The sequence below is a fragment of the Sinocyclocheilus anshuiensis genome, unplaced genomic scaffold (genome assembly GCF_001515605.1).
Source record: "Sinocyclocheilus anshuiensis isolate Anshui unplaced genomic scaffold, SAMN03320099.WGS_v1.1 scaffold197, whole genome shotgun sequence".
NCBI lineage: Eukaryota > Metazoa > Chordata > Actinopteri > Cypriniformes > Cyprinidae > Sinocyclocheilus > Sinocyclocheilus anshuiensis.
The window spans coordinates 48,477-69,512 of record NW_015540856.1 but is presented as its reverse complement, the minus strand read 5'-3'; the positions used below and the strand labels follow the sequence as shown (position 1 = coordinate 69,512).

At 37.2% G+C, this 21,036-nt stretch overlaps 1 protein-coding gene across 4 annotated transcripts in view; it reads right to left on the bottom strand.

The window, feature by feature from the left end:
• The window catches only part of LOC107687831 (fermitin family homolog 2), a 75,343-nt gene that overhangs the window by 34,353 nt on the left and 19,954 nt on the right, over positions 1-21,036 (bottom strand). For all 4 annotated transcript variants that reach the window (XM_016485302.1, XM_016485304.1, XM_016485305.1 and 1 more), the window contains exon 3: positions 10,838-11,071. In XM_016485302.1, the coding sequence (XP_016340788.1) occupies positions 10,838-11,071 (234 nt within the window). The remainder of the gene's footprint in view (positions 1-10,837; positions 11,072-21,036) is intronic.

Sequence of the window (21,036 nt, the reverse complement as noted above, 5' to 3'; positions counted from 1 at the left end):
ATAGGTGAGCGCCAGCCAATGAGATTGCCGTTTGCACATTAGTTCCGCCCACTACCGGAGAAAGCGGCAGTTCTTAAACGTTGAAGAATTCCAAAGGAACTCCGTTGTTTTGACAGCAAAATACAAAAAAGAATATCGTTTACATGTAGCGCGCACACACTGGCGAGTAAAATCTGAGAATTTATTAGTCATTGGCTAATATTAGACATCATTTAGTCGCCCAGAGTAAGATTTAGTCGCATATGCGAGTGATTTACTCGCAATGTAGAGGGTTGCTCTCTCATCACAGGCAAACTCCGGCTGCATGACCATGTCCATGTGATTTCAGCTAATGAAGAAGAAACTCCCAATTTCTCTGGCAGCTGAGACGGAGAGAGACAGCATATGTGAGCTGGATGATCATTGTCTCACTGGCTGTCTGCAGCTGCTGCCAGTTGGACTGCTGTAAACTTCCTGTCCCTCATCCCTAACTACTCTGCACACTCTACAAGACATAGAGGTCCCCAAAAGTATCTGGACACTTAAAAATATCTGAATGCCATTGCATTAGATAATAAAACATCAAAATCAAGTGTCAACTGCAAACAAATGATGCTGGAGCTTTTCTCAGAACTAACTTCATTGTGGCTGCGTTTAAACTGGCACAACATATTTTTGCTCACATCTGACAGATCGGAATTTGTTGCACACGTGTAAACACAAAAATCTGCACGAGATCCGATTTTTTCGCATCCGATCTGAGCCACTTCCAAATGTGTTTTTAAATCAGACACATACCTGATATCTAGACATCCGACCTACGTCTAAACACACACATCCGATTCCCCTCAGAACTCCAAGCCACCATTACAATGCGAGGGTCGACACGTTTTCCCATAAATATTTACACTTTAATGCGTATGTATGCGCCCACATTTTATTGAGGTGGGAACTTTATATATAGGTAAGAAATTGCACAACATTCACAAGCTGGTTTTCAACCCCTGCCCCGTGAATTTTATAAATACAACAGCTTTGCTATTAAAAGCTACATTGAATTTATCAGCAATGAGGTGATAAGCTTCATTATTAAGATACTTGCTCGCCAGTTCTCTCTCCCTTTCTCTCGTTAATTCATTCGGATTCATTCAAATAAATATTATCTTACAGCGCTACTTTATTTCACTTCAGAATTGTATCATGACTTTGCTTGTATCGCCAGCAAAGTGACGATACGATACGTATCTCAAACCAGACGCCATGATACGGGACTGCACTAAATTTCACCTCAGCAGAATTTAGTAAAACAGCTGTTTGTTAAACACTGCATACTATAGGGCCATTGCTAACTATAGGCAGAGCAGGTAGCTGACCTCTGCATTATGAAGGGCCTCCATAACTGTACCACAGTATAACAGTATAGGAAATGGCACAGGGTACAAGATTCCCACCAGGTACAATATTCTGATTGTTTGCATCTTGTTTTTAAGCCCATAAATAATAATGCACTCTTTCTATTAAATTTATATTGTAATGTACTCATTCTAATATATTAATAAAATCATCTTTACATTGCTGGTAGGTTATCATTGCCCAAATTAATACGCTCTCTACGTTTAAAAAATAAAAATAAAAATTAGAAGCGTTCTGAACTAATGCGCTGTCTTCACTGTAACTCACGCGCACACATTCATTCACTTACACAGATCGCGCTGCATGCACACACAGACATTCAGCAGCAATCTTATCAATAAAATAGCTTAACCGCTGAAGAGCTACATTATCCTTTTCAGCAAAGAGTTGGTAACATCGTTTCTGAAGCAATTAAAGCCACAGCTTCACTGTTAATAGAGAAACGCGGCAAAAACTGAGGTAATTCATTCATACACAGTCTCTCTCTCGTAAATGAACACTTGATGAATTACACTTTTCTGAGAATAGAATATCAAAGTGGAGATTGCTAAACTGCAAGCTTACTGGTATTTTCAGAAAGCCAGCGCTTTTATCCACAGTGGAGAGAGAGAGAGCGCGTGCACAGCGTTGCCACGTTGCCAAAAATAAGTAACACACTTAGCAGATATTTCTGTATTGCGCAAGTGTGAAGCTCTGTTTCGGGGGATTTTCGGTCTCTTTATATCAGGCAACCCAGGTTGTGTTCCTCTGCGGCCAGATTAAACCTTGCTGTAGCCTACATATTATACTCTATTCATTATTTTTTTTAGAAAACTTGCACTTTTCCACTCTATTTTAAACGCTGTTCTTGTATTCAAATTAAGTGCGGTCCAACTGCTGCGCACATGTTGCAGTATTGATACCCGTATCGTCAAGTAGTATGTGTCGATACATCATCGTATCGATGTATTGAACACAGCCCTAGTCGTGTCTAAAGTGAAAGAAAACAGGTGGACCAAAAAATCGTATATGGTCAAAAGATCGGATCTGTGCATTAAGACTTGCTGTTTAAATGCAGCCTTTTGCTTTGGAAATGTTCTAGTGATGGTGTAGTAACAAATTTTTATTTTGGTCACGTTCAAAACTAAATCCTATTGACCTACTGAAGTATTCACATAAATAATAAATGTAAACACCAACATTTCATGCTATTTTTGTGTTTGTGAGTTAGAGAGAGAGTCGGGATCAATTCAAATCAATTTGAGAGAGGAGGTCATCTGACTTCTTTTCTGGTCGAAATACTTTTTTTGCAGATATTGACAGGGAGAGGATTCAACCTGTAAGTGCTCATAAGACCTTGTTTTCTATATATGGACACAACAAAAGTTACCATCAGCCAGTTACACTGATAAGAACTGTTTATGAAACAGGATTTGGAGCAGTTCAAGGGCATGCTGGGTCTTATCTATGCTACGAAATACAGATCAGTGTGTTTAACAAATAATAAAGACCAGTCAAAAGACCAAAAAGCAAGAAATGTGGTCAAGTGTACCTTTAACAAACTGAATTATTAGTTACTGGTATACCGGGGTTTACGGTCTCATTGCCGTCCCTGATCCTCAAAATAACAGCAGTGCCACAGTATTTTCCAAATGGTAGTACAATGATGCACAGTAGTAAATATCATCAGCATCATCATGTACCATCATGTACTATTTGAGCCAAATTCTGCATTAGGTCCATTTACAGATAACACAAGAGCTCAACAGAATGAAACCGACAACTTGTGAGCACCTTATGAAGAGAAGCGCATGGCTTGAGATGCTGTAAACAAAACAAGACGTAACAGCAAACACAATATCCGTCTGATGCATGTGTACACAGACCAACAATCAGAGCAGATGGACTAGAAGAACACAAACTGCCCCTTAATGCATGTTAAACAGCAAACCGCACAAGCAGCTCTTCCATGTGCTCACATTAGTTATTGAACACATAACTTCGAATTTAAAATTAAAATGACATTTTTTGGTGGTGCAATTCTTCCTTCAGGTTTGTTGTGAATATTAGGACCGGTTTAACTGGAACTCACAATGCTGTATGAATGTGAATTAATTAACATACATTCAGAACTACTATTTTGGTAATAATATTCCAATATTCATAATAACAATATATTATAGGTGCTATCACTATGATACTTGGTATAGGGATACTTTGGCTAGTAAAGTACTCTTAGGTGTAATTAAGGTATTGTTGCATCCTGCGTGTTTACATTGTTTTTGTATTAAAGTTCTAGTGAAGTGATTTGAGGAGCAGTTTTTCTCGATGCTTTGACATATTTCTGATTGAAACAATAAGTCAGGGTGGGATCAAAGAGCTCCACAGTGTGACAAAGCTGCATCTAACAGATTGTGACAGTTGTTTTAAAAGATCCCCCCTTTAGATTTAATATGAGACTGTAACTACAGAAAAAAACTGTGATCATTTTTAGGAATGATTATGATGTGTAGTTTGAAAGCTTGTAATTTATGTTGCTGCATGGCACCAGCATTATCTCTTCTACATGTCAGTGCTGTTTATAATCCAGAAGCTAACTGCTTGAGACATCTGATCTTCTCCATTGCACTTACAGTATTCTGCATTGAATTCAGATGGGTTGGATACATTTTATGGTCTGTGTGACGCATGCATATCATCCACTGTATGTCATCCTGTCTGTGGACTTGTGTGTGTGCTGTGGTGGTTCACGTGCCACTGATGTGAAAACAGACGTAATTTTCTCCAACAGAAAGCATATTTATCTGAACCGCCCCTCATCCCGGATGCGGATGTGTTGAATGATGTCATCAGAAATAATCTGTATTGGTGGTAGAGAGTACGGCTGTGCGATTTGGGGAAAATAGTTCAATTGCGATTTTTTTGACTGATATTGCGATTGTGATTTGATTTGCGATTTTAATTTTGCAAAGTCAAGCTTCAACTTAATATTGTCAATAGTGTGCAGCACAGTATGGGTATCGTTACCCTGCTGAAAAAAACAATAGAAACCATCACAGAAACTCCTATGGTTTCCATTAAAACAATTACAAAATTCCTTTTTGTAGTGTGTTTTGGGCAGTATTCCAATAGGAATTACTGTTGTTCTATTGTTTCCCATCTGCCAGATTACATCCCACCAATAGAATCCATCAAATACCAGTAGACACAATTATAGTTTACATTAAAGTCAATATAATTCCCATTATAACCCTTAAATCCATTAAATTTTCTATTGAGTTTTGGGAAGGGTTATATTGTTTTTTTCAGCAGGGAATATTATAATGGTATTATTACTTTTACAGAATTTACTTAATTACTAAATATTTCACAGGAAAGATTAGTTTATTTTGTGTAAATAAAGAACTTTATTACTTTAGTCAATTATTAAAGTATTACATAGGTTACATAGGCTAATTTATTTATATTTATAATTATTTGGGATTTTAAGAACAAGTGGAAAATGTGCTGAATGTTTCATTTCATCCAAGTGAAATTAGCAAAGCAGTTAGACTGAATTTACACTTGTTTTACACGCGGAGCCAGGTGCGAGTTGACACAGGTTGCGCGCGTGCGTCAAGCCTCGTCCATATTGCCAGATGCGCTCGTGGAGACTTGCAGTGTGGAGCTGCGAGCGGCTTTCACACAGGACGCGGAAAGCGCAGCGCTGCGCTATGAAACCCATTAATTTCAATGGCTTGCGCCGCGCAAGGACAGTTTGTTGCTGAGTTGACCAAAGTGCACATGCAGCGGACGCACATGGGTGAGCTTGCGCGCGCCGCGGTCAAAGTTCAAAATTGTTCAACTTTTGCCGCTGTGCTCTGTGACGATTACCCGCGCGACCAATAGAAATGGGGCATCCAAATAGAACTCCCGGTAAATGTTTTGAAAACTCTGCCTATTTCGCTCTGGCCAGCGTAGCGCAAATCGCTTTGTATCTCAAGGGCTGCGCTGAACCCAGCGGCTAGCACAGCCAATGGCGTAGCAAGTCAGCCCTGGGCCCATATGCAAAAAAATTTGTACGGGCCCCCCCAAACGTCCAACTCGGTTAACTTAACCTAGGCCCTATTGTTGATTTTTCTGAAGTAAATAACGTTACATGGATCGTGCTTCACAAGCTGTTGTAGCACTCAAGCCACCCAATAATCGCAGCTTTGTGCTTTGTTATTACAAAGTGCCCACTTTCAATTTTATGATAAAATATATAGAATAAAAGTGCTTTTACGCTCTTTAATTTGTAGATAATTCGCCAGTAGTGGCATATGAATCAATGATATGTTCCTCTTTAATATTTGCAGCAAGAAATAAACATGACTATTTGAATGCATGTTAAAAAAATCTGAACAATTTAATACAAACAAATGTCTCATAAAATCGACCAATCAGAGTTTCAAAAAACGTCAGTAAGTCTACGTTTTATTGCTGTTTTTCATGTTAAATGTGAAGAATGACAGGTTGGATGCCACAGACTTTTTTTTTTGTTTTGGCGGAGAATAGGTGGAATTTTCACATTAACTTCACACAATATAACAATATAATATAATATCGTAATTTTTACTATATTCCTAAAATATTATGACATTAATCTTATTTCGTTATTTTTTTACGTGGCACTAAAATGCCGCCGTAGGCTATTTGTACTGAATGCAAACACAATTTTGGCACAGCAGCCAAAAAACAAACAAACAACAACAAAAAAAGATAAAAATAAAAATAATAAAAAATAGTGAGGGGATATTTGAATTATTTGTTAATAAACTAGTGTTTTCTGAGTCAGTGTCACAAAGATGAATTTGACGATCCTGACTCACCATCTCCTCAACTGGACGCACCTTTAAAGAGAAATGTCTCTTTACGGATTACATTATGAATGAGTTTTTGTTTTCCTGCTCAAGTCAGAGACGCAAAATGCGCATCCTGTTTGTTTTCCTGTTTGTTAGTTTTTTTTACAAAAGTTGTTTTTTTACGTTTTGTTGATATTGTGAGTGCACACAAATAAAAGTAGACCTTTGCAGTTCCGAATGATGTATACTCTTACCTTTATGAGCAAAAATGACAGTGTATTTTTTAGTTACCACTGTTATTAAGAAAAAAAAAAGTGAGAGAGATCGTGCTGGCGCCTCCATGTCCAGCAAAGCACGCTTCAGCTTCCACTCTCGGCACAAACGATCAGATATGCGCCTAATAGCACACATTTATCTAGGTTACATTTTTTTATTAATATGGTGAAAAGCATGAAGTGTTTTTTTTTAATCCATAGATTTTATTTTAGGCAAGTCGTGTTGATTTGAGAAGAAGGCTAAATTGATCAAACATATGCTCATCGCGCTTCCTGCCGCTGGCCGCTTGGTCGTTCCTTTAAAAAACAAAAACTTGAATTTAACAAACATAGAATTTTCCAAACATATTTCTAAATTAACTTAAACAAACGAAAATAAATATGACCACTGTGCCATTAAAAACTAAAACTGAAATATTGTAATGGCTGCAACAGGTGCTGTGTATGGGGAAGAGAGAGAGAAAAAAAGACAGGGGATCCAGTCGGACTCGGGACGAGAATTCTGATAAGCTGTCAGACAAGGTCTGGGCCCGTGCAGGGCTCTATTCATTCCCTCGTTTCAACTAAAAGTTCCTCTGTGCTCAGCGGGCCCCCAAACTGCCTGGGCCCATATGCACCTGCATACCCTGCATGCCCAGACGCTACGCCACTGAGCACAGCGCATGTCGCGTCCTGTGTGAAAGGGCCATAACCGAGCATTACGAGACAGGCTGCGTGTGTGCGGCAAGTGTAAACGGCTCCTCCGTGAGACCCGTGAGAGAGGAGCGAGTATGAGAAGCATTCAGAGATGCAGGCTGTGCGCGCGGTCTTCTGAATTGGGAATAGCGAACATAAACTTCTTTCAAATTAGAATCTGTTGGGGAGATAAAATGTCCAAGATAACGTTCATGTACTAATAAAAACATCTAATAATGTATCTTTTATTCTCCAGTACTGAAAGCAGAACCGATAAGGGAGCTCTTGGTGTTGTGACACAGCTCTTGCTAATTAACGTTACCTTTTTTGTTTGGTGTGTGTCATTTCGAAGCCGAAGTAATCTCATATTACATAAGTTTTTCTTTAGTATTAATTTGCCTAACTATCGATCTGACCCTGTAGACGCCATAATCACACACTCTCTCTCTGCCCCCCGCTTTCTGTTTTTATTTTTTTTTTATAATGGTGGGCGTTTACACAGTTGGCTAGAGCAGTGCTGATTGAGGAGAACGGAGGTGCGCTCACTCTATTGGTTAGTAAGGCTGCCACTTAAGGCTGACAGTCATGCATATGCTCTGAATTAGCAAACCGCAACGTCTCAAATCGCGATTGTGATTCGATTTCGATTAATCGCACAGCCCTAGTAGAGAGACTGTACATTTTGAATGCATATATCTTCAAAAAGCAAATTGTTTTTCTTATTCAAGAAGCTGCTTCACTTGGATATGTCACAATTATGAAAAAAAAAACATTTGTGTATATATACACACACAGGTTTGTTTTTGTGAAAAGTGGGGACATCCCATAGGCGTAATGGTTTTTATACTGTACAGACCGTATATTCTATTGCCCTACACCAACCCTACCCCTAAACCTACCCCTCACAGGAAACTTTGTGCTATTTCAGATTTTCAATACACTCCATTCTGTGTGATTTATAAGCGTTTTGAAAAGTGGGGACATGGGGTAATGTCCTGAAAAGTCACCTTCTCCTTGTAATACCTATGTTATACCTTTGTCATTATACAAATTTATGTCCTCATTTGTCACAAAAACGCGCACACAATCATCACACACACACACTCACAGGGTTCACACACCAATACATTTCCATGACTTTTGATGCAATATTCATGACCTAATGTTCCATTATTTTATGATAAGAATAAAAATCTGTTCAAATTTATCATAGCATGTTAACTAAAATAAATGACTATTAATGCTACTTGTTTGCTTTCTATATGTTTTAATAATAAGTACAAACTGCAACTGCGACAGACGTTACTCCAGAGAACATATCACATCACTGAATATTGTAATTTATTTAACCAATATTATCAGTTAAACTCAGGACATTAATTTCGCTTTGGAAACTGTTTCAGTCTAACACTAGTGTTCAGGTACAAACATATACAAAAATTTAATAAATGTAATTATTAAAATAAATTAAATTAAAAACAGATTAAACGAGGATACTCGCCATTTTGACGTCATTTTGTGTGTATTTTGGCGCTTAAGTGCAACAAGCTGCGAAAAATAACTCGATATGATACTCGAAGCGGCTTTATACGCGTGCGCTTTGGATGTGACTGTGAGTGCACAGAAAACTGCCTTTGGAGCATGCGAGTACTGAATGGCTTAAAAAGACTTTCAAAAAATGTGCAAATGATACACTTTTGTGACATTGTAACATTGACCTAAATAGGCAAGTGACCGTTCTGTCAACTGTCCCGAAACGCGAGTGAAAGTCTCTTGTAGTGCAGACGACATGTGAAGCCACTTTGAGTGAAAGAGAGAAGACGAGGTACAGCTGAATCACTCATGCTGTTTTCATATGACTGATTTAATCTGACAGTCCGTGTGGATTTATTTACTCATCTAACCTACATGCTGTATTGAATAAATGTGTGCAGGAATTCCCCTCATTTCAAACTTGAAAGCTGTGGCAATGAGTAAAACTATGCAAAGTATGCAATATATGAGCAATCCCACACTGAAATACAGGACCTGATTAAACATAATTCTATTATACAGAGATTTGAGAAATACATTTCCATGACCTTTCCAAAACCTTTTGGGTTTATTTATTTTTCCTAAACTTTTCCAGGCCTGGAAATTGCTGTTTTAAATTTCCATGACTTTTTCGTGACCGTACGAACCCTGTGTGTGTGTGTGTGTATATATATATATCAAGTTTAAAAACATTTTTTACCAAAATGTTTAACTTTCAAAATAATTGTTGTTTTTATTAGCATTAAACTGACTGAAATCATATATATTGACATTATATCAATCATCCGTCTCTAAGATGATCCACATCAACCATTAAAAACCCATATGAAATGACCACTAGTGACTACAACATGGCACACTAGTGCTTTAAATGTTTATCATTGCATAATGCATTGTTTCACAATATTTTTTTTATTATTATAGTTTTTAGTAGGCTAACATTAGCTGGGGTGTGACAAAACTAAAGGCTATAGACCAATTATAGGTTTGTAAACATTCAGGATTCGCGCGCATCATGGCTGCAGAAAACCCGGGAGAGATAGCCTTTACGGCTAGAGAATTTCACGGATACAGTACAAAATAGTTAGGTTTAAAAATATTATAAATTATATTGATTAGATGTCGGTTTTTGTGGGCGGAGCCTATCTGGAGGCAGAAAATGACGGTTTTCAAGCGGCAGTCTATGGAGCCATGGAATAAAAGAATTAAAAAAAAGGTAAATTTGATTTGATATTTCAAAATTCTGACTTTATTCTCGCAATTCCGAGATTATATCTCACAATTCTAATAAGGAAAAACAACTCGTCATTCTCTCTTTTCCCCTCGGCTCTTCTGGCTTTTTCCCTCAGATTTCACAAACTGACTATTTTTGAGTTAAGTCGAGATATAAAGTCCGAATTAGGAGATATAAACTTGCATTTTCGAGAAAAAAAAGTCAGAATTGTGAGATAAAGTAAATAAATGTTACGTAAAAATGTTAATAGTAAGGTTTAAATAATATTTCATGCTGTAACTGTAGGGCTAATACAATACGTCCCCTATGAACAGCATATGTGAATATTATGTAGACCTATTGTTTAAATCGAATTTATGCTTTAAAAGTAGAGTAATCATAGCAGATTTCATCCATAGTATGTCCATTTAAACGTCTGCGTTTAGCTTCAAATGACGACAGTATTCTATCAAAATTATTTGCATTCCGATCTTGACATCAAAAGGCACAAAAATATTTTTTTCTTTTATTCCATGGATTTTACCCATTTACCTCCACTTGTTCCCAGTGTTTTTCTGCAACCACTATGCGTGCGCAGCTGCAAGTGACGTAACTGTGACGTCTACTCTAAATTGGTCTATTGGCTTTTTAAAAAGCATGTGCCCTTGGACTGGTCAATATGAAATACATCAGCACATGAAAACAATTGTGTTTGTCAGTCCATTTTAAGGGGACCTTTAAACGGTCGCTGTATTCTGATTTAGCACCATCTCTCTACCAAAGCCTACATCTGTTCTCAGCACTGAAGGGTGAATGCACTCTAATGTATAGCAAAATAACACAATTATCCTGACTTACTGTTCTTCACGACCAGTGGGGAGATTGATTTAGGCTAATGGAGTTATGAAAAAGTGGAGTAATATTTTAGGGAAGGCAACAGCACTCACTGAAGGTTTTGCAGATGTCGGAGACGGCCTTGAAGACGCGGTCAGAAAAGTTGACCTTCACCCTCATGTGCTTCATGTTGGGCAGCTGCAGGCGCAACAGTTTGTGCTGCGGCGAGAAGAGCAGCCTGGCGTCAGCCTGAATGCCATATTTATCAAGCGTCCAGTGCGTCTTTAGCAGCCAGGTCTTCTTCTTCTCCCACCACAGCGCATGATCTGACCAGTCCTTCTTCACATCTGCGTAAAGAGAAATATGACAACGTTAGGAATCACATTGACAAGCACTGGGAAAGGGAGGGATGAAAAGCAACCGAGCTAAAACTGGCCTCTAATTTGGCTGCAAACACAGCAATGCGATTGAGCTCAGATGTGTTTGTGTGTGTGAAAGCCGCTCTTGCCAAACTGGAGGGCTGTGTTCTGGTCTGGATGAAAGCAAGAGGCCAAGCTTTCATCGGGAGGCTCGAGCACACGGGCCAAAGATAGGAGCAGTTGGAGGTGAAACGCTGAGAAGTGTTTGTATGTGTGAGTAAGCCTCGCTCTTTGTTCCACATTCACACTGTAAACTGAGTCTGATACTCTAGACCTGCTTTTCCTCTAACAGCTGCACACAAACAACACAGGAAGTGGACTGCAGAAGAAGAATCCAATTCATAATAACCAGGAGACATATCACATGCACCCAGCATACTACGCAGGGCTCTGCACTTGTATTTTTGTTTAGGAGCTGTAGCGAATCAGCTCAAAGGGGAAATATGAATATTTAATTATAACTAGTTATAATTAATTATAAATATTTAGATCCGCTGTAAGTATTTACTTGACCTCTCAGTGTCAACTGTCTGTCAATTCTAAGAACGTAAATTTTCTGGTTAAGGCAAATAAATTGCTTACTGTACAATACTACTCAGAGCATGTAGCAAAAATCTGCATGATTAGGGACTCCAGTTATGAGCAAACAATGAACCACGTCAAGTGTGATACAAGTAAGACTTTATTAAATACATAAACACTTAAACTAGTCTAACATACACATACACACACACACACACATGCATACAGTTGGCATAGGAAAAAGGGTTAACGCTTAAGCAGTAAAGAGAAGAGAAATAAAAACACGAATGGTACCATTTGATTTTCAGCAGATCTACAGTCTGAAGGAAACATCAGTTTTTTAGTTCAAACACACCTTTGAAAAATGTCAATTAATAAAAGACTAAGTTTGATACTTGCACGTCTTGCCTGTTTGAAAGAGAGTCCTGATGCTCTTTGGGGCTCCAGTAGGTTGGCTGAAGTTAGGTGATGAGAAAGAACCATTTTGAGTCAGAGGATCTTGATGAATGGAAAGACTAGGCACGAGGCCTGGCACAGACTTAGGGTGTCCTTAGAAGCGTTCTAGCTCACATCCACATCTTCTCAGAATCTAACCGAACCGCAGACTGACTGGCTATGTGTTGGAGCCCACCGGGCACGCCCGCACCGGCTCAGGCTCCAACACGCTTCTTAGCAGAAGAAGAACAACAAGAACGAACATGGGCGGAACTGTGCGTGAGTCTTTTAAGGTCTGAGAAGATTCACGCCTCTCAGGTTGGGCTTGTCCAATGAGAAAGGCTGAAATTCCAAGCGGGAGGTTGGAAATACTGGGGAGTTTTATGACCCTTTGTGTGAGAGCATGGTAATTTGCATATGGAACTCGAATCAAAATTACTAAAGATTCTTAGAACACTAATATATTGCCTATGTACCCACATATAATATAAATGCTCATTTAGATCATCAGAAGACAAATTCAAAGAGACCAAACATGGTATCGGTGGGGTTATATTAACTAGTGATCTATCATAACACACACACAAAACAAAATACAATTCAAAAGACAAATATACAAGACCAGTAATGGTATACACACTGTCCTGAGGAGATGTGTGTTCATTCACAGAAAGGTTTTTCTATGAATTAATTAGAGCAGAGTCCATTTTTATGGGCATTGTGTGTCTTTCCTAAGGGTAAATTAATTGTGAGTTTCTCTGCCCGCATTCCTTTGGGCAATAAAACCAGTGATATCAGCATTGGTTGCCATGGGTCCAGAGGCCTGTTCTGCCTTTCTGAGGTGTTAGATGCATTTCGGGGGAAGGGTCCATAGACCCTCATATGGCTTGTTAACTGAGGCGTGTTACAGAGTATTTGTTAAATATAACTAAAAAAAAATTGTGTGTCTGATTGGCCCAGACGCTACAGAGCGCTCTGGAGGGACAGTTAAAGCCCAGTGAGGTCAAGAAACTGGAATTTCTAACTTTGATACACTACCTTAAAAAATATTGATATTCAATACCATGGGGTAAAATTTGAACAGTATATAATTCAAACTATAATAATAGTAATGATAATAATAATCGCATTATTATTATTATTATTATTATTAAACAGAAATATACTACTATTGTAATATAACTGCACTGTAAAAAATGAATATTTAATAACTATATTATTTTACTTTAGAGTAGTAAAAATTACAATAAATATGACTTAATTTCTTCAGTTGAAAGAGTTAATCTCTCAAAACCCTGATGGTGGAAAATTGCAGGGAAGCTCAAGTTTCTATCATTGTTACTATAATTAACTAAACCTAAAAACTAAAAAAACATAAAATATAAAAACAAACAAACAAACAAAAAACCTTGAAACATTTTTTTCATATAGTTGCTCAGGAAAGATTTCTCCTTTTTTTTGTGTGTGTGTTTACATTGAAGTACTAAAATAACAAAAACTGAAATAATATTTAATAAAAGCTATATGGACACACATACACACACAAAAGCCTAATAAAAGTGACAAAAACACACAACAACATTGTTAAAACTTTTAAAAACTTTTATAAAATTCATACTAAATAACTGTAAACCTGCTGCCATAGTAACCAATGTTAAATAAGTCTCATAGAGATACTTTTATTTTGTGTGAACCGAGCCACTCTGAGCAGCTGAAAACACTGGATCACAAGAATCCAATGACACGCTTCACTCTAAAAACACGCAGTACAACGGACTATATGCTTATATAATTACAATACATACACAACGGTGTGTGTGTGTGTGTGTCAACTTGCTGTCAGAAAGAAGAGAGACTATGAGAGCACAGATGGCATATCAATAGTGTGGAAAATGAGTACTGAAACGGTCTCAAACATTTCAGTATCATTATGTATCGAAAAATCATATTTTTGACAACACTAAAAGACACTAATTCTAGCAACCAGTCTCACCACTCTGACAAGCAGCATAAAAAGCTGACATGAGAAGTGATTGAGGAGTGTGTTGCTCTCGACTGGCTTCACTTTTTCATCGAGTTTGTGGCGTGAATAATTAACCAATCAAACTGGCCTGGGGCTTGAATTAATGTAGGCTGGACCAGTGGCGTCTCTCCATCACTGATGTCAGGACACAGGTATGCATGCGAGCAGACAAAGGAAACTGTTTCCCCCTCAGCAGACCACTATCCAGTTTCCCCGCATTATTTGTGTGTGTGTGTGTGTGTGTGTGTGTGACTGTGTGTGTGTGAGACTGTGTGTGTGTGTGAGACTGTGAAAGTGGATTGCCACCATCTCTCTTCCCAACCAAACTCTAAAAGAAAGAATTAGTTTTAACTCTTAGAACGGTTTTAGATTACCTTGTTTTCTGTAGGTCCAGGACTTTCATCTTCTGTGGGATTTTAAGCTTTGTGTTTAAACACTAGGAAACATTCTTCCCTCCAAATAGTGCAGGTATGAAACCATGGCGTTATAATATTCTGCTACCAGAATGAAGAAACTTGTAGTACAACTGACGAACAGCACCTGAATTTAGGTTTATTTTTTGTTAGATGACACAGAAAGTTTGAAAGGATTAAGGGCTGAAGTTTATTTCTGAAAAAGAAAAACTTAAGTGATATAGTTTGTAATCTTCTTTCTTATTTTATCAGGACAAAACAATGAATGCGACTATCGATTTCTCAAAACATCTCTCCGATCTTCTCTCGGACTCTGTCCACATATGTCATTGTCGTGAGCATTTATCTACAGACAAAAACGAACTGACTCAGTTTTTCTCCTCCACACCCAACAAAAAGACACACTGATCCCATATCAATCACCGCGTCTCGTTCACTAGCCAACCATCTCCATCTCCATAACAACATAACAGTATAAAAGACAACACTGACAGTCTACAATCATCTCTGAAGAACAAGGAAAATATTTACAAGCCAAAAGACTTCAAGAACTAATAGAATCGCTCAAAAGAGAAGCACTGTCCTCTATGCTCTATTACATCTTGTATATGAATCCTGAGGATGTATTATAGATCCACAGAAACAGGCCTGGAAGCCAGTAAGGTGCATGGAGCTAAACTGTAGTGCAGAAAACATCAGCATGCACTTTAAAGATTAAATAAACTTTCATCTACTCACCAGATGGACTAAACTGCCTATAAATAAAAATCCAACGGTTCACTGAATCCAGATCATCTAGATCAGTGTTTCCCAACCGGGGTGCCGCGGTTTAAAAAAATATTTTTAAATTGCTAAAATGTTCAGAAAAGCATCTATTATATTATTCTGCAGTTCTTCCCTGTTGTACCCAATATCTACACTTTTCAAATTATCACATCGAAGTTAGAAATTCAAATATTGTGACAAAATAAATTTTGTAGGGTGCCACAAGTTTGTTAAAATTTCCAAAGGGTGCCGCGACTAAAAAAAGGTTGGGAAACACTGATCTAGATTACAAACGGTTGCAAACATTTTTCAGGGCTTGCAAAGAAAAAGAGAAATTGACTTTCCCAGTTCTCCCCAAATCATAGATGGGAAAGAATTAGTAAAACATGCTTACATTCTAACAAAAAGAAACAAATTAATAAAATGTGCTCATTTATTTCCTAATTCATGAGACTTTTCCGCTTATATTCAATGTGAAGGCCTCCGTAAAAAAGGAATAAAGATGTTAAAAATGTATAGATAACAAATAGACATAAAAATGAATTTGCAGAGTTTCAAATGAATACTTTTTAAATAATTTATATTTGTCCATTTCTAATAATGTAGTCACAACACTGACTAAAGCGCACTAATCCATGCATTAGAAAACTTGTCTACAACTCTTAATGCTCTCATGTAATCCAAATGTTCTATCGTTTTTATATTATTCGAGGAGAATATGGCATAGGATTCAATTATAATCAACAGGGCTCGCTATGTGTGAGAGCTAAACACTTGCAAAATTTCCTTTATCAATTATCATTGAATAATTAGTGATATGTCCCCAAATGGCAAAAAGCCAAACTTTATAAGAATAAATCCTAGCTTGCAAATCAACAATGACCCAAATTGATGAAAACACATGACATATTCCTCTGCAATATGCCATCTTTAATTTACAAATGTTTTGACTTTGTAGGTGATGGATCCTTGCCCACTGTTTTACAACATCCAGAAAACCAAGCACCTGATAAATCAAACAACTGCTTATATATGGAACCTAAAGAGCAATCATGCATCAAATTTAGAATGGCAACAGGGCTCGCAAAATTTCAAAATCCCTGGTAGCCCTTCGGGCAGGCATTCTTCCGGTTTTGGTAGCCCAAAATGAATTTAACTAGCCCGAACAAAAAAAGACATCGGCTGAACTTTATTGTGGACAAATCAGCATGATCAGCAAAAACTAGTAGCATATAGGGATGTAACGATTCACTAAACTTACGATGCGATAAAATTCACGATACATATTACACGATAAAATTTCCTTACAATTTATTTTTTATAAAATGAGATTTAAGACGAATTACAAATGAAAAGGTGTCCTTTTATTATTTCTCAGACAAAATGCTGCATATTTCTTTGTGAAATTGAAATGTTAAATAATAAAACTAACTTGAAATTGTAAAACAAATCCCAAATCAATAAAAAAAAAATATACAACTAAAATAAATCTCTTCATATGAACAAAGGCTTTGCCTGTGCTCTATTTAAAATCAGAGGCATCCACTGCATTTGAATTACTATCCAAAAAAGAAGCTAAATAGATGTTATTTGGATTGCATAATTTCAAAATTTGAAGCAAAAACAGAATGGTCTGATTTTAGCTTTGTGAATGAGACGCAAATGTCACTTTCTGACAGCAGGTGGCGCTAATGGAACAGCAGGTGTTTATAGGCTGCTGCCCCTTTAAGACCGAATGCACGGATCCAATATAATGATGCACAGGAGATTTCTTTCTCCTCTGTTTACGTTCACTTAAGACATAACCGACTGTGTTTACGAGAATACTTGCAGAGACAATTATTTTGAGATAATTTTGTGTGTATGTGTTCATTCAGAAGCAAGGATACGCGAAAGAGAAATCAATTCTATGTATGCGCATCGTCTGAAACGCTGCGCTCTCTGTGCGCGCTTTGAATGAGTTCACGCAGAAAGCAGCGCGCTAGCTCCGAATAGGCACGAATGTTTTAAAACGCTTGAATGTTTAAATCGGCAAGACTTAGAAACAAGTGCAAATGATCAACTACGATCCGTTTCACCCCTACAAGCTAGTGAACAACGCAAATCAAGTTAGGAATTTTATATCGCTGTTCAAGATAGCCCGTCGGGCAGGGCGGTGATACATTTTGGTAGCCCGACTGGAAAACACATTAGCCCCGGGACGTCGGGCTAGCGATTTTGCAAGCCCTGTATAATAATAATAATGCACACCTAATGTTCAAAAATAAAACTGTGTTGATTGAATTCATTCACAAGCAAACAAGTTCATAAGTAGTAGATTTGCTCCTGAGAATACTGTATGAATTCTGTTAAGGACAATGTGTTTCTTGCATTCTCCACTGACTGCAACTGTCAAATCAAGCCCATTGGTAAGACCAGGTTGACTATTAGTCGCAAAAACACACTTTAATATGTTCACCTCCTCACCTGTGGATGTCTTAATGATCAAAAGCAGCAAATGCATGTTGCTGCAGAAATGATGGTGGCAACTGTGACAACAAAAAGCTTATTCTGGATGAGAATCATGTGTATAGTGTATATGTTCTGAAGGCATGCAATAGAGTTTAGTGAAAACAAGCGGTTTGAAAACAAGTTTTGAACTTGACCACTGCTCTCCTAAGCACAATGTTGAATGACATGTAAAGGCACATTAGCACATTATTTTGAAAAAAATAAAAAATAAATAAATAATAATAAAATAAAAATCACGATTTATGATTTTAATCACGATTCTTTGTCATGTTGGGTTTTACTGTTTTGCAAGTTGTCTGAGCAGTACAGCCAAACTAATTAAATACAATTTTTTTTTTAAAAGCCTTTAAAGCTAACAAAATACAAAAATGGAAAACAATGGAAGATATTTAGGCCAAAGTGGGTGAAGATAAAAAATAAATGAGGACATAAATACATGAACAACATGTCCAGAACTGCTCCGAGAGTACATGATCATTTTACCATTTCATTTGAGTAAAACTACCGTCATATCATATACACACAGAAATGTAAAGGTATTCATGGCAACCCGTCAAAAAAAAAGTTTGGTTTAACTTGAACACATTGTGCAAGAAATATAATACTATGTTCAATACAACATACGTAATGCCACTACTACTAGTAAAATTATTAAAACTTTTTTTAAGGAATAATCACACAAAAATTATTCCATGTTTCAATTTTTATATTAAATCCCCTTTGTTTGGCAAAATTAAAAGTTTGTTTAATTTTCATTAATTAAAAGATAAATTAAATTAATGTTTTATGCCTTCATTTAATAACCAGAAAAATGTTTAAGACAACACAACAAGAAAAAAAAAAACATTTCATAACGCTATTGTAAAAATAAATGTCAATGAATTAAGTTGCATTATGGATTTAAATAATTAGACATAGACAAAACACAGAATATGGTAGCAATAAAACATAAGGTGAGAAAAAATAAAACATTTCATAGGGCCCTAAACATGTAATTTTAATTAAGCTTTTAATAAATTGATGTTAAAGTGTATAAGTTTCATGATTTTACTTAAACATGATTTTGATTAATACAATTTAATTTAATCATTAAAAAGGAGTCCAGAAAAATTAAAATGGGAAAAAAAACGTAATCCAGAAAAATGTAAATGGAAAAAACGGAATTTGGGAAAAAAATAAAACTGATTTCATAGGGCCCTACCTGAAGGAGTTTTTCTTCTGTTAAACATAAAAGTTATTTTGAAGAATGTGGGTAACCAAACAGTTGCTAATGTACTTTTGTGATTGTGAAGTGCAGTGTCCCGTGAGCGTAACTCTACCGCAGAGTTAACATCTGATGTGAATGTATGTGGCATAGTACAGTATATTGAGACGGAGGCACCAGAACTGCAACTGACAGAATGTGTGCTGTAGCGCAAAACTGCAATACTGCGATATTTCTTCAAAAGCAGATCGTGGAGACATTTCAATCTCGATCGAAACTCGTGATATCGCACACCCCTAATCTGAGCACAGCACTGCTGTTGCAAACTACCACATCACTGTGTTGCAATGCTAATTTAAGTGGAATGACTTCAGTAAGGTGTTACAAGCTGATAGAACGCCTATGAAAACATTACTTCTGAATAAACTATTTACACCACAAAAACTTTTTGAACAACTATTTTTTTATGTGACTAAATTACTAGTTCAAAGGACAAGCATATGAAACAGCTTAATGTCAAGTTTTTTTTTTTTCGTTTTTTTTTAAACATACATAACCATTTTATTCAAGACTGGCGCCTCAATTTACAAAATAAGCCACAATAACAGATATCTGCAGAATTTTCACATTTAAAAATGTAAGACCGTTTTGAAGACCTGCATAAATAAAATACTGTATGTCCTTACAGCACAAACCCATACAATTACAAAATAAATCAAGTACTTCAGATTCAAGTTTAATAAACTCAATACATGCTTTATTCAATACATACATATATGCAATGGAATTGGTTTATGTATCATTTTATTATTAGGGGTTGATCAATACTGGATTTTACTGATACAATATTAATGTGTTTAAATAAAGGCAATAAACAGATTATTGCTACTACTCATAAAATCTATATATTAAATGTGTTAAATACTGTTCTTAGTCCTTCCTTCCCGTGTTGGAAAGGGAATAAAGGCAGATGCAGATGGATCTCTTTATGGGTGGAGCAGTCAGCTAGTGATTCGGTCAAACATTTGACAGCAGCGTGTGGACTCGCCCCGAACAGCATCCGGCCACGCTTGTGCCAAACATCCCGGCTGAATTTAAATTAAATAATGCCAGTCCATTTTTAGGAATAGTATGATTTCATCTTTGACCGACATCCACATGAGTCATTAAAACACTGTGCCCAAGCTATGGAATAAACACGCTCACGGATTCAACACACACACACACACACACACACACACACACACACACACTGTGTGTCTTTTTCCAGAGGATCCCCAGTGAATTCCCTCCTCAGCTGGACTGTTATTGGTTGTCCCGCCCCTGTCCTGCCCCGCCATCAGATGGAGTGCTGGAAGAACAGCCATTCATTGACCATCCATCAAACAGCCTAAACAGAGGGCTGTAATTTAATTAGTTGCCAGCCAATTGCATTTCTTGGCTAAAAATACAGCCTGCCAGCAGATGACGTAATGCTGTAACAAAACGAATCCACACGCATCCAGATGCATTTAACAGTGCCGGAGACCTCCAGTACTGCAGAGAGACCCATGGACACACAGACACGTGTGAGGCTGGACCAGATAGAAGAAGAAAACGCCCTGCAAATCTCAAATGCACGTCCTGTGCTGCGCTGCTAATCAATAACGGTGTCACACTGTTGTAAGAATGCAGCCTCTTTTTTTTCATTAATGACAATAAACTGCATTTGTGAATGGCACAATACACCACAATTAAATCCACAATGAATGCTCTCCTTGAATGTAACACACTGTGAAACAGGACTCAACAGTAAGGGGTTTTGTGCTGGTCATGAAGGGCAGTATATACAGTGGGTACGGAAAGTATTCAGACCCCCTTAAATTAGCGTCAATTGCTTGAATGCAACAACAAAATACAACATCAAACTCACTTTGAGTTTGAGTCAAACAAGCTTGGAGGCAGGGCATACACATTGATGTCAAATAAAATAAATAAATGACACAAAGTTTAAATAAAGTAAAAATCAGCAAACAATGTG